Below are 15,166 nucleotides of genomic sequence, written 5' to 3' on the forward strand. Positions count from 1 at the left end.
ACCTGCATTTGAATTAAGTTGCAACATCTTTTATATGTCACCTAAACTGATGGTTTTATTCTTTTTGGAAGGGAGGAGGAGAAATGGCCTGTGAAGTCTAGGTGACAATGAATAAGGCGGCAGGTTTTGCTGTTAGTGGTAAAATAGGTACTTGTTATTACTATTCACTGGGATAGTTTTTCTCAACCATATCATCTGGAGGGCATGAAGCTTGAGAAGACTATGAAGAGTCATTATTTAAAAACCAGACAAAGATGATTTTGTAGGGCAAGTAAGTTTTACCACGTTGTGTAGTCTCTAAACACTTTCGCTTGAACACTACATCTTGAACAGAATTCTGAGCTGCCATGTGTTTATGATCATAGGATGAATCTCTAGACATTTTGATATTGCAAATTGTATTGGTTCCTCTTTGACAGATTTTTTGCAAACTTTTTTGAATATTTCCTGTCTTAAGAATCCAGCCCAGTGTACTTCCCAAACAGTAAGAACATAATTTTCATAGTTACAATACATGTATTATATTCTCTCATTTGTTAACTTGCTTTGGATTAAATGCAATTCACACACCATATATAAAAATAATGTATACAAAGTAACAAGTCATGTAGAGCGTTGTAGCTCATCTACAGAATTCAAGGCATTTTAAGAAAATTAAGTTCCACATTCAGTTGTTTTATTAACCCTCCCTCCCCACACCATTCCCGTTGCTCCCAGACATGGCATAAAGAATTGTGCTATTCTGAGCATTTGCTGCGATAATTTTAGTTTTTCTTAAATTATGGGAAAAGCAATGGTAGCCTAAAACTGGGCTTCTAAGCATATCTAGTCTACAGCAAGTTTGGGACGGACAGTAGGGACCTGGCCATAGTATTGCTAAAGGCAGTTGAGGATTTTGTTTCATCCAAGTTGAGACTGAACAAATTTGTCCATGCATATCTAATCTCTCCTGAAATAGGTAGTTATTGCTGTGAAGCTTGCATGCTGGAGTTTGAGAGGGAAAGCAAAAGTGCAACTCTGCATAAGTGTGTCCCTGCAGGCATAAAGTGCTCCAGATGGAGCCAGATTATACAAAATGATGGTACTGTAACCCACGCCTCCTGCATACCCACCCACCCAAAAAGAGGGGCATGAACACATTGCTCTTCCCCTCTACATATTTTAGGAGATATAATAATTGTTCTCCCTCGGCAAATGAAAGAAAAGCTAGGAACCATAAAAATCTGGCTTGATTTGGGAGAGGGAGTAAGATGTATTGTTTCATGTGCAGTGGAACTACAAAAAAGAAAAAAAGAAAGAAAAGGAGAAAAAAAGGGGTGGGAGCATTTTTCACAAGTTAACCCTATTCCTCAGGTTTTCAGCAAGTAGGGAAACATGCATTTGGATTAGGATGTGGTATCCTTCAGGTGAACTAACAGTGTGTAAATCTCAGTATAGAATTATAACTATGCATTGCAATGATGAAATCTTTATTAAAGATTTCCTGAGTTATCTAATTACTGTCACCTCCAGTCTATATTTTTCTGTCTCTTAGAAAGCTCTTAAGAGTATACATCTGAAGAATGGAGGTGGGGAGATAATGTATTATATTTCATACATAACACATACTGCCAGCAACCCGGAAGAAAAAATTGTTCAGCCCACAGAAGAATGACACCATGTGGCAAGGAAAAGAACAGCAATTCCCATAGCCAGTGTGATTGTCACCAATACTCAAATGAGTAGTTTTTGAAAGTGCCAAACTTTTGCTAAATCCTGAGATGCTGTTCAACTGATCAGATTAATTCCCTAGACTGATTGTTGTGATAGAAAAGGATGCTGAATTCTTTAAATATTCAAGAAGAATATATAATCATGGGGAACTTTGCTAGAGAGGGAGAAGAGCAACATTGTTTTCAATGGGTTTCTAATTACATTGGATGCAACTATGATCATGCAGTTACAGTTGACATGTAGTTGAATATAGATCACAATAAGGGGCAGATCTGGACTGTATGGAAATGTATAAAGAGGGCAAAAAATTATTCATAATTCTAAGGAAGCAACAGGATTGTGTGCCCAGAATCAATCATGAAATTTTGCAAAAGAAAAGGCTACAGGCCACTGAAGCCAAATCATTCTACATCAGAAAGCTGAAATGCTGAATATGATTTCGATTCTAAAGTGATGAAATTAATGCAGCACCTTTGCAAATAAAAAATAAAGAAATGATGTGGCAGGATGCTATTGTATACAGGGTGTTTGCTCCACTTACAAACAGCTTGGATTTACTAATTAATTAGCCCTGTTTTGCTATGTTATAATGGCTTAAATGATCCTGAGGTTACACCTTCCCAGGAAGTAATCATCCTACAAGTACATCAGTACTTAGACTAACATAATTTTTGTGACACTTGAAAGAAAACAGACAATCCTCTCCCACCTTGTCTCTAGGATAGAAGCGGAATTGAAAAACTAAAATAGAACGAATGCCCTAGATAAGGAAACCAGAATAGGTTGGATAGAAAAGAAAGCAGGGAGAAAGGATCTGGATCAAATTGCTTTCTTCTTCTTTAGAGGCAGCAGTCGCCACAAAGATTTTTGGAGGTGGAAGATGTTTCTTATTGATTTGGTGGTGGAGGTTTGTAGCACCATTGGCTGTCCCTATTATTAGAGACTTGAGCCTCCCCATCCTGCCCACTGCTGCCATGGTAGGTCAGTCAAATGTGGCCAAGATATTAGTTGCTTATTAGATGAAGAAATATTGTTGATCCAGCGGGCAACATAGCCAGCAAGATTTACATGTGCAAAGGTTATAATTAAGTGTGTATGTGGGGAGAGGAGAGGACAGTCATCCTGGCCTGAGTCCCTTTATTCCTTGGAGGGAAAAGTCTTTGGTCCAGGCCTCTTGGTCTGAGTCCTTGTTTCACCCAGCAAACCAAGGCTTATTTAGCTTGTTCTCATTCAAATCTGTCACAGTGAGATCTCGGAGGTTGCCTGGAGAATCTGCCCAGTGGTTCGTTTTTTGCCACTGTGCCGACCAGTGTCCCCCCGCCGGTATGGCTGGATACGTAGACCTGCCACAAAATAAAACAAAACTCAATTATGACTTTTGAAGGTACATATTCTCTACCCAGCAATATTTTTATAATGCAGAACATTTTAATACATAGGGAAGAAATTTTTACCTGCTTCTTAGTATTCATTATGTTTTGGGGGAAAAATTGGGATTCCAGCCTTGAGAAAGACTTTTGTTAAGAGTATCTAAAACTTGGCAGTTGCCAAGAAAACTAAATCTTTGCATCAGACACTAACATTCCAGTAAATATTAAAAATAAGCATGCATCATAAAAGTATTTATCCTTTGCTCTTTAATTGGGAAATATATAAATATTTATCTACTTATAAGCAAGATGGATATAATGGGGAGACAAGATTAAATCTCCAGTCACGATGCTCATAGAGAGTGTGTAATTTTCCTGTTGGAGGGGAATTTGAGGATAAAAAGAGGGTCTTGTGGTCCATTCTGCCAGACTCAATGAGGATAAGCACTCCAAATACATTCAAAGAATCTTCTCACTGTTGGAAAGAGTTAATATGCCATGCTGATTGCTAACTGCCATGTTCCTTCCCCCAAATAAATTCTGCTGCTGACCAATGTTACCTAAAGCCACAAGCTACAGTGGGCTTTCTTCATTGAAGCTGGCATCGCAGAAGAGGCGAGATGAGCGTTTCCCCGTCCGAGCAGTAAAAGGAATAGTTTTCAAAGCTAAAAAGGGACAGTTCAGGGAAGAAAGAAAGGAATCAAAGAAAGGAAAAGAGAAAGGAAAAGCAGTAGGCAAGTGAAAGAATGGATTGTTCAAAGAAATATACCTTGATAGTGCAGCTGCATTACTGTACTTACTAAAAAAGTTATCTAGGGAATAGGCTACCTGCTCTCCCTTAGAGACTCTCCAGAGCAGTCGAGTTCCCGCTCCCCACACTGCAACTCCCAGGTCAGATTCAACTCCCCAGGTCAGATTCAAGGTCAAGATGCCCTTGAGTGAGCTATTGGCTTAGTCAGTGCAGTTTACTTGGCAATAATATCTAAGTGATTACCCATTTTTCCCCTCCTTCCACGTTTCTCAGTTTAGCAACAATCTCCTGTTATCAGGTGCTCCCCATCCAATACTAACAGATCATTGCTGTGTAAAAAAATAGGAGGCAGGAGGATTATGGATACCATCCTGAGTTCCTGAACGAGGTGGAATAGAAACCAAATAATTAACTAACTAACTAATTAACTAAGACTGAGCTCCTCAGTTTCTGAAATTAGCACAGTTGGTTAGATGCTGAGGCCATGATACAATATTCATCCCCAAATTCCCTGCTTGTGAGATGGATGTATTCTTTGAGAATCCAGGGCAGAGAAAGATATGGGTATGTCTAAATTCAGTGTGGTATCTTGCAGGGATTAGTAAAAGCAAATGAACATGACTTCCAAAACAAGTGATAAGGCTTAAGAAGGGCAAAAGGGAAGCAAGTCAAAAAGTCAGAAGTAAATGAACAGCTAGTTTCAGAAAGCTAGTATCCTTTTAAAGTCCCACAGAGCTTCAAGATCATGTGCCCATGTACTGCTAAATTCTACCAATCTGTACAAAATTTGCCAGGGAAGATGTAAACAGACTGGTTTGGATCCAAATTTAGGGTTACAGAAATAGAGATACTTATTATTTCCCTCCCCCCCCCCACAGAAACTTTTCTGGGTTTCTGAAAAGGCTACATGGAGCATCATGGAAGACACAGGGAACTGAGGGGAAGGAGGGGTGGGGGGAGAACCAGAAGCAAAGGTATCTTCCATGATCAGAGCTCTGCTCATACGTTTTAATCTCCTTTGGCTTTCAGAAGTTCCCCATTTTCACTATACTACAACTTGTTTTCTTCTACAAAGTTTCAATCCCCTGCACACTATAGTATTTTTCAGTGCTGGGAGGGGAAATTTGCCTTCATCAATCCAGTTGTATATCTAAATCTAAACTCATCTTGCTCATGGTGATTATTATTTATACATTTATATATAATTTCCTGAATTGTACTTTCTATTTCTATTGATGGGTTTAAAAAGTTTAATGTTTTGATAGTGCTTTAAGCATATTACCCCCGGGGGAAAAAATAAGCAGAATAAAACTGTAAGAAAAAATAACAGTTCACATCTGCAATAAGGAAAATTAAATGTGCAGCTTCAATGGACCTTAGAAATGTGCTACATAATGATACCTTCTCAACGAATGTGACAGGGACCCAAAGAATTAAAAACCACATGCCAGCTTCTTGCTACACAGAGATATGAAGGAAGATCATCAACAGTATCCATGCAATGAAAAATATTGCTAGACATTTGCTTTCCCACCTAGGAGCAGGTATCTAAAGAAAAACAGTAATTCAGGGCAAATTATTTGTAGGTCACTAAGATCACTTTTCCCTGTCAATAGGATTCTGAGCAGTTCTCACTTTAATCTTTGGGCTTCTAGGATGGATCTGCAGAGACTTCAGAATTTTTTGTTCAAGCTGCCAATTTCCCTTCTCACCTGAAATAATGTCTTCAATGGCACCATCTTTTTCTTCATAAATGAGAGGCTCTTTCACCATCTGCTTTTTCTTCAGCTCAGTTATGAGGTCCATCTGTTGTCGCTTGGCCTTATGGGTGGGAGATTGCTAAGGAAGAGAAACCGTTGCTATGGTTACCCATGTATCATGATGAAACCGAAGGTGTCTGTAAAGCCAGCTCACCCAACAGTGCCGTATGGGAAGTAAGTCCACTTATGGAGTAGGAGATGCTGTAGATTTTGGAACAGGAGGAAAGGATAAGAAAATCTTAACACATACCTTGGGTACTGCCTGTTCCCCTTTGCCGGGGGAAACTTGTTCCTCCTCTTTGGCAGCTGCTTCTTGCTTCTTCCACACTTTTATATCTTCCTCTGCTTTCTTTATATTAGTGGAATGAGAGAAAAGCAATAATCCCATTAAGCAAACATGTATATCTCAACTAGATCACTGTTTTTCAACCTTAGTAACTTTGCTGATGAGGCATTCTGAACAGTGAAGTTCACACACCTTAAAATTGCCATGGTTGAGAAACACTGATTTATTATACAATAAGATGTTTTCTCCTCAACAAAGATTATGGCCCATTTCTCCTTTGCAAGCTCTGCTTTTCTTTCTTTTAAATAACCCATGTACTATAGGAATGAGCTTTTAAGCTCACAGCATACATTCTCTTATCCCCGTTTTTCAAGAAACTGCACCTTCTTAGAAGCACAAATAAAGTGATACATTATTCTTTTCTATTTCTTCCAACTGGTATAGTGTTCCCTCACATTTGGCCATCAATATTATTGTAATTCTTCTCACTGTTCACTGTGTGAAAATGCATATATATAAATTACATGAAAGCCACAAAAACGAAAAATCAAAATGGTAAGGGTGGCATTAATCAATCCCAACAAGCCTAAGCTTCAATTTAAAAATAATACACCCGTACTTTACGTCAGGTGAAAGAAAAAACAGTTTTTAATAAGTTTCTTTTTTCATATTAGAAGGAATTAAGATATAAGAATGAGCTGATATTATTGGAAGAAACTATTTTAACACCCTTGCTTATGAACTACAATTACATTCATGCAATTTTTTTGTCAATATCATCAGTAGTCCTTTTCCACAAGGTTGTTTTTTATCCCTGCAATAATAATTGTCATGAAAACAATAGAAATTAGCAGCAAATGCTATCTACAGAATGGTATTTCAAAATGAGACATGAAAATGGGATAATTTCCATGATGAAAATAGCTTAATAGTTGCAATTTGGAAGAGAACTGATGGACTCAGTCAACCTCCCCTCACCCCCGAATAGATCAACTGAGACTGAACAATTTTCATAATTATTTAATTAATTTCTACACCACAATTATTGTCTCAGCTTTACATAGATTTAGTGCAGCCCTCTCCATTGCGATACCCTCCAGGTATAATGGAATTGTGTATTTCATCACTCTCAGCCCAGGTGACCAATGGGGTTTTAGGTTAAAGAAAAACTGATTTCGTATATTTCAATAATTCAAGGTTCCTTATATCTATCTTCTGACCAAGCTTTACAAAACTTCAGTAGAGGAAACTACTTTGATAATCTTCATATTGCAAAAGTGACACATGAAAACAGAAGAGAGCAGCCATCTTGAGAATCCATGATTCAGACGAGAGATGAACCCAAATAGTCTCCTTGGGTCATTAGGCTAAAACATTAGGCTATAATGTATTGGAAACAGTTTTTTTTTTACCTGGTATGCTTTAATAAAGCGTACAAATGTAGGGAAGAACATAGTTGGAGGAGTAGTCTTGGGATTCTCCCCAAAGTACTCCACTGTTGACTCGTATGCCTCCTATGGAGCAAGTAAAAACAATAACTGATTCACACTTATGGTTATAAGAGCCATTCTGTCAATCAAAAGCTCTTTATTATCTCTATCTATCTATCATTACCTTTCTATGCTTCCCATCCCCCCTACAAGGTGATTCTAGATGGCTTAAAATTATAGAAACAAGTGAAAAGAGCTAAAAGATTAAAACAAACCAATATTAAAATATTATTAAAAACTGCACTAAAACCATGCCTACAAGAGCCAAGAGCACACAGGACAAGGATGAGATCTTCTTATCCTGTCAGCAACTTCCAGTGATGAGCATCCTTCTCAAGGCTCCAGGGCAACCGCAAAGCCAGGCCTTGATACTCTTCCAGAAGATAAAAAGGAAGGGGAGTTCTAACCTCCAATGAAAAAAATGTTTCACAGGGATAGGAAAACAGTGGAAAAGGCTTTTCCCCTTGATACTGCCTGCTTCAATTTCTTAGCAGACAGGATATGTAGCAGGCCTCTTTTGTTGGCACAAAGAGGCAGGCTTGTCCCATTAGGGAGAGACAGCTCCTCAGATATCTTGGACCATGCCATGTAGGGCATTAAAGGTAACAACCAACACCCTGAATTGGGTCTGGAAGCAAACTGGCAGCCAATGCAACTTGCACACTTATAAGTGGAGCCTTAGAAGCTCCCAGGACTGCACACCATTACATTTTACACTAACTGCAGCTTTTGAATACTCTTCAAGGATAGCTCAATATAGAATGCATTGCAGTAATCTAGTCAGGAGACAGGGCATGAATGACTATGGACCGTGGGCAGGGCCTCATAATCCACATAAGGACACAACTGCTGCACAACTCAAAGTTGCACAAAGGCCCTCCTAGCCACCCAGTTGATAAACTATCAGATCCTCTTGCACCCAAAGCATCGTGCCTGGTGTCTGTTGAAGCCTATTGTCCCCCATCCAGACCCTCATAGCCTCCAGGCACAGAGAAAGAGCAACCTCGCTTGGATTTTAAATCTATGCCTGTATAAGAATGTATAACATCCATTTAAAACATGATTTATGGTACGAGAGTTCATAAATAGATTGTGGAAAAAGAAAACAGTTCTGCTTTCCCAACCTGTGGATGAATTCTCTTCCAAGCCCATAGACACTTGCTGTGATACCTCTTTTAAATAAAGAGGCACCGCAGCTTTCTGGTTATTTTGTTATGACCTCCCCCTGACAGCAGATTCGGACAGTGAAAAGGTTGGGGAGGTACATGGGACAGTCCTGGAGTCTGGGGAAGATTCTAACGAGTGCTCTGTGTCAGAGACAGAGATGAGGCCAGGGCACATCTGACAGTTATCAGCTGCTTTCGGAGTCAGACATCAGTGAGGCAAATGAACAGCTGAAGCCTGTTACCCAATGTGCACATGCACAGAGTTTCCAGATGAAGGGAACAGCTAAGGAACAAGGTTCGACTTGGGAGTAAGGCCAGAGGTAGACGTGAATGGCCCCTCCCATAGAGAATAAAGAAGCAAAAGGAGAGGAGTGTTTGCAGAAGACAATTAGTTCATTCCTGCATTCTTGCCAAGCATTGCGGCATCTGAAAGATATCAGCTTGGCCACTCTCCAAACCTGATAAATGTCAGTAATTGTGAACTATCTTGAAAGACTGCGGGAAAGACTTTGCTGGAGAGGAATTCACTATAAATTAAATAAAAGGGGTTTATTGGGATGAGGATTTGGCTTCCAGCTGCTTGGGAAGCCTAGATCAGAACAATTTTGTCCTTACCTGTGCAGTTTTACTGTCTGCCTGAAGCTTTTCCATCATTTCTATGTTCGTCTTTAGGAAATCCTTGAGTACGATACTGTCATCCTGGCGCATGAATTCTTTGCGTGTTAGCTCCATGCCCCGCTGTAGGCTTCTCACATCTTGAAGCACACTGTCCAGTGACACTACAAAGATGGGAAGGAAAGAGAAAAAGTATGGAGAGGTGAAGCAAGAACAGCCAGTCTGGATTACTTCCGTCTCACTTACTTTCACTTTTAGATTCGTTATTTTTATAGGGCAGATGCTCTTCTATCTAATTGCCATTGTTAGGAATATAATCTAACGGTTGGGTTGGCAATATATAAACCATGTAACAATGTTGTACCTGTTTCTTTAAATCATACTGTAAAATGTGATTGGTTGCTGTTTTCCTCAATCGGCCATAAGAGGAAACCAGAACAACTGTTAGCTCTCTGTTTGTTAGATGCTGGGCTGATCTGATCTGAGTGTTTTGGAAGCTGGCTGTTAGAAAGTGCTGTGAGCTATTGTAAGTTTTGCAACTGTTAGCAAACTTTGAGTACCAGACTGATTATATGATACTGGACTATGTTATTTGGATTATCTCTTAACTGAAAGACATTGATGACTGACTGTCTTATCCGTGTATGACTTGGATTGTTTGATGGACTCTGATACCTCTATTTCCACGAAAGTAAAAGCCTATTTAAACTGCAGTGTCTCTGTATGCTGGTTTGTGTGTTCTCCAACACAACTCTCACAACACTTCACTGAACGTACTCTTTCTCCCAACAGGGAGCTTACCTAACAGCCATCCAAAGAGAAAAATCAGCACTCTATTTTTCACTAGGAAAGACACTCACTGTTCTCTTCTTGCCCATAATCTACCACTTTAACTTAACTTTAACTTTTAATAAATTTATATGCCGCCCAATTCCGTAGGACTCCGGGCGGCTACTCCATACCTGCCCCTGCTTTGTCCAGAAAATGCAGCTCACTGGAAAAGTTCAGGAACTCAGGGTATTTTTCTTGGATCACCCGCACTATATAATGAAGTAGTGTCTGTTTCCGGTCTGTTGATTTCATATCCAGAAGCTACAGAGAAAAATAGCAATTAGGTTAAGAAAAAACTAAGATATCAAGGCATTACAGAACACCTGCCCTTTCTGTTGCAGCAATTTTCTTCCCACCTCTTCTTAATTCCCATGGGTTTGGGTGATGTATTTTATAAACATACCTCTGATATTGTGAAGACATGTCCTTGGAGTACAGTACTATCACTCCTGATAACTTGAACATCATCAGGGAATCCAAGGTAAGGAAATGCTGAATGACTCATACTATAGTAGCTTGGGAAAGATTACTGGAAAGCACAACCTACTGCTATTATGAAAGTCTGTTTGAAATGCTCAAGGACCCATATTGGGTGGTGTGTGAGTGTGTGCATTTTTCCTCTGTGGCTGATGCATAATTGGAGCTCTGTGTCATGCACGTTACTCTCAGCCTTAGCTCGTTCCTCATTTGTGGCCACAACCAACTTTCAAGTTAACACCCTACTATTTGTTTTCTTCTAGAAGCAGGTCCTAAGGATTCTATGCCTTCTCCACACCTACCGCATCAAGGCTCTGCAACCGGAATCCATAAGCCGCTCCCCGTTTGCTGCTGTTCAAATAATTCCCAAATGCCAGGACAATCTATGGAGAGGCAGACAGGCAATTAAAATGAGTCATATTTGACTGGAATCTCTTAGCTGAATCTAAAAGCATTGATAGGCCAAGATAAAGGGAGGAGGACAAGAGGATATCATTTTATCTTATAAAAATAGCCAGCTACTGGGGGGGGGGGAGGTGGATATATTAATGATGGCTTTGAAAGATTATACATATTCATGAAAAAGCATATGAATGGTTATTAACCATAATCATTATAATAGTGATTTTACTATTTCTTTTACTCCTGGGAAACAGTGGGTGAAAACCTCAAGTTCCACCTTTAGGCTTGGGAAATAAATGTCTACAATGTCTGATGTCTTTACAGCATAATATTTCCAGACATATATAATAGAGCAGGATTCTATTATGACAATCAATTGGTTGTGTCACATAACCCAATAAGTTCATGAATCAAAGGGACCCACATAGCAGATTCTGTCTGCTGTCAAGCTCCAAGAATCAATCTTTCCTTCCTTCCTTCCTTCCTTCCTTCCTTCCTTCCTTCCTTCCTTCCTTCCTTCCTTCTCTTCCTTCCTTCTTTCCTTCCTACCTTCTTTCATTCCTTCCTACTTTCCTTCCTTCCTACCTTCCTTCTTTTTCCTTCCTTCCTTCCTTCTTTTTCCTTCCTTCCATCCTTCCTTTCTTCCTCCCTCACTCCTTCCATGCCCCCCCCAATCCATACTCACACCACAAATTCACAAAGAAGTGAACTGGGTAGACCTCTGTTGCTTAATGTTATTAAAAATTCATGCCAATGTGGCATACTAAATAACTTTGAGACCGTCCAATTTTCAGTCTCATGGGATTGTTGTGTATGTGTGTTTGTGTGTGGGAATACATAGAATACAATGCATGCCACTGACTTCCTGGAGGAAATAGTGGTTTACACATCTAACAAATACATAAAACAATTAAATTGAATGTAGAAAGTATTCTGAGGTTTAAGAATATGTAGACAACAGTTTGCAACTTGGTTGTCAACATTCTGGGAGCCAACAATTATTACTACCCAAGACCAAAGAAAAATTGTCCTTCAACTTAAATGATTGTGGAGACCTTATCTTTAAGGAACCTCACCTCTAAAATCTGACGCAGTTTGGTAGATGACTTGACTGACATTGAAGCAACAATCACAAAATTTAGTTGCTGCAAATGAAATGTGAGAATGACATAATCAGATTTCCTACTTGGTTTGACAACTACCTGAAATTATCCTACCTACCTTAATAGATACTACTTATTGGAACTAAATATAAATGTGGATATTTTAAACTTTTTAAACCTCTAAAATTTCTGTTTTCCTGTTTTGTGACTTTACTCCACAAACATTTCTTGACATTTAAAAAAAATAATGAAATTGGAAATGAATATTTTGAATACAATCAGAACAGGAAAAAACAATAACTTTTAAAGTACCATTTTAGCTGCCAACACTGCTAAATGCTGCATAAGATACTTAATAATGCTAGCTTATCATGCAAGGTGTAGACCTGGATCTTTTCAGATAATTGCAACCTTTCCCCTGAGGTAATTTAACGTGGCTTGGGAATTCGATGACAAACCCTGATAATGCCATAGTGGATAATTCCACATAAAGGCTTGGCAAGGGTTAGAATTACTTCCACAATCAGCACAAGTTGATAGAAGAAGAAGAAAATAGTTGGTAGAATAAAAAGTTAAAAAAAAAACATAAAAAGGATTTGCTGCCTGCTGCTATTAGATGTCTTAAGTGCCAGATTTGTTGCTCTCTCTCCCCCAACAATATTGGATACTTGAAAATGCTTCGCTACATTTAGCCCCGATCTACTTCCTATGCAAAGTTGCAATTTACATTCTGCTGCTCTTATTAAGCCATTCAGCAAATCATGCCATTTTTTTCCTGCAACCTGTAATAAATAAGAAGACGGAAAAAGAAGAAAAATACTATTTTAGAAGAATCATTAGTCAAGATACTATATCAACTTTTATAACCATTTTCAGGCTCTTCCAATTGGTATTAACCCAAGATATTATGATTGACACCACTTCTTGGTTATAATCAGTTGCCTGCTTTGTTCCTTACTGGCAGAAGGAGTTGTACAGTATCTGCAAAACTGCCTAAGAATGTCATGATGTTCATGCGTTCTGTAAGGCGGGGAATTTTGCTGAATTTGATCATGAATTGGTCCTCATCTGAAAGCTCATCTAGTGGACGTTGCTCTTTTTCATATTTGCGGATTAGTGTCATCTCATATTCCGTTGGGATGAAGCGCATCAGTAACTCCAGAAAATCCAGATTGAGGGTTTGTAAGTCGTATCTAAACAAGAATAAAGTAGGCCGGGAGTAACTGGTTAGGTAGGAGAGGCCTAAAGGGTTTTTCTAGATGACAGAACTATATATGTCATTCCAGTAAGTAGCTTCCCATCACAAAATTAACTGTTTTGCGTATATCTAATGTGGATCATGAGCACATGCATAATGTGTTCAATTCAATCTTCCCTTTTGAATGGCAGGTGAAATTAGCAAGAAAAGCTGGACATACTTACGTCTGAATGGCTTTGCAAATGCTGTCGATACTGAGCCCCCCTTTACGGAGGGTGATGGCCAGGTTCTTGGCCCGGTTGCATTCAATCAGTGAAACCTTAGTGGGAGCTTTCTGTAAAGTCTTGGTCTTTATGGAACTGAATTCTTTGTCTGGACCCTGAGCTTTGGTTTTGAATTGTTCTTCAAAGTCATTCATGTCCAGCTCCTGCACCAAGGGGAAGCCAAAATGAACAAAGTGATATATGTATTGGGTGAGCAAGGAAGAGAAAAGCAAAAAGGTAGAGGCACCCACCTGAAGGACTTTTTCATCATTGAGTTCATTGAAGATGGTCCCATTGATCTGGTTAGGCTTCAAAGCAACCCAATTGAAGACAGGCATACGGAATTTGGTCTGTATAGGCTTCTTGATCTTGACAGCTTCCAACAAATAAGAAAGTTTGTAAGTACTTTATAAACTTCTACCATCTCAGAGATTTGTCTCTTCCCAATTTTATTTTTCAGCAAGGGCCTTCTCACAGATTGGGCATAAAATGAAAGATAAACTCTCATCTGTGATAATTTGGATGTAGTTAAATCTTTCTAAACTAGTAGAAACGTTGAGCAATCATTGATAAAATATTGGATTGAGAAGACCTAGGTTCCAATTTATACAATTTATGTAATTTCATGAGTGTCTAAAGAGTGAAGCTGGCTGATTCCCACAACATATTAAGCCATAAGGTTGCTTATTTATTTAGAGATGCGCCTCACAACCTTTGGCATAACACAAAAATTAAAATCCACCAGTTAAAACAATAACTCATGGCATCCTGGCTACATGACCTTTTCCAATCATAAAACTGCACCAGGAACAAGGCTTACCTAACCTCCAAACCTGAACAGTGAGGGAAAAGCCAGGTCCTAACAGCCTTACAAAAGGCTACCTGGATCATCAAAAACTTGCTGGGGAAACTATACACCCCACCTTCACTTTAAACGAAGGTAAAGCCAGACATTTTGGAAAGTGAATTTAAGAGAATCCCAGAAAATACTACTAAAAATAAAGATAAAGGAGTTGAGGAAATACTAGCAGAACCGTCGGGGGGAGGGAAGGGAGGCGGGGATCTAGGGGGAGGGGGGGGAGGGGGGAAATATAATATGTGTTAAATTTTAAAGCATGATTGCACTTGTATACTGTGGTTTTTTTAATGTTAGTGTCAAAACAGAACAAACTGAATATATTGGAAAGTAATAGAAGTATACCGAAGGGAGGAGCTGAATGAAAGAAGAAGGAGAGTAGAGAGAGTGAGAGAGAGGAGGAGGAGAAGGAAGGGAGGGAATGGAAGAGAGGGAGTGATAGGGTTAGGGTTAGATAGAGGGGGAGGGGAAGTAGGTGTAGAGGGGTATGAGAGAAGGAAGAATGAAAGTTGGAGGGGGATGAAAGAGGGTGTATGGTGGGCTAAGGCGGTATATTCGGTTTGTATTGTAGGGGGCATTTTCTATAAAAGTGAGGGCTGTGTTTATTACCCAATGTTATATGCCTCGGTTGCACAGTAAACATGTGATTGTATAGAATGAAATGGAAATAAAAAGATTTGTATTTAAAAAAAAAAACAATAACTCATGGCATCCTGGCTACATGACCTTTTCCAATCATAAAACTGCACCAGGAACAAGGCTTACCTAACCTCCAAACCTGAACAGTGAGGGAAAAGCCAGGTCCTAACAGCCTTACAAAAGGCTACCTGGATCATCAAAAACTTGCTGGGGAAACTATACACCCCACCTTCACTTTAAATGAAG

General features: G+C 39.2%; 1 protein-coding gene across 1 annotated transcript in view; it reads right to left on the reverse strand.

Annotated features, from left to right (window-relative positions):
* Positions 1–496: 496 nt before the first annotated feature.
* The window catches only part of FMNL1 (formin like 1), a 92,610-nt gene continuing 77,940 nt past the window's right edge, over positions 497–15,166 (reverse strand). The window contains exons 16-26 of the mRNA XM_032237886.1: positions 13,677–13,801; positions 13,387–13,589; positions 12,923–13,157; positions 11,938–12,006; positions 10,762–10,842; positions 10,114–10,243; positions 9,152–9,315; positions 7,293–7,394; positions 5,845–5,943; positions 5,547–5,673; positions 497–3,056 (exon numbers count right to left, since the gene is read on the reverse strand). Of these exons, the coding sequence (XP_032093777.1) occupies positions 2,953–3,056; positions 5,547–5,673; positions 5,845–5,943; positions 7,293–7,394; positions 9,152–9,315; positions 10,114–10,243; positions 10,762–10,842; positions 11,938–12,006; positions 12,923–13,157; positions 13,387–13,589; positions 13,677–13,801 (1,439 nt within the window). The 3' untranslated portion in view covers positions 497–2,952. The remainder of the gene's footprint in view (positions 3,057–5,546; positions 5,674–5,844; positions 5,944–7,292; positions 7,395–9,151; positions 9,316–10,113; positions 10,244–10,761; positions 10,843–11,937; positions 12,007–12,922; positions 13,158–13,386; positions 13,590–13,676; positions 13,802–15,166) is intronic.

This window comes from Thamnophis elegans, chromosome Z (assembly GCF_009769535.1).
Source record: "Thamnophis elegans isolate rThaEle1 chromosome Z, rThaEle1.pri, whole genome shotgun sequence".
NCBI classification, from domain to species: Eukaryota; Metazoa; Chordata; class Lepidosauria; order Squamata; family Colubridae; genus Thamnophis; species Thamnophis elegans.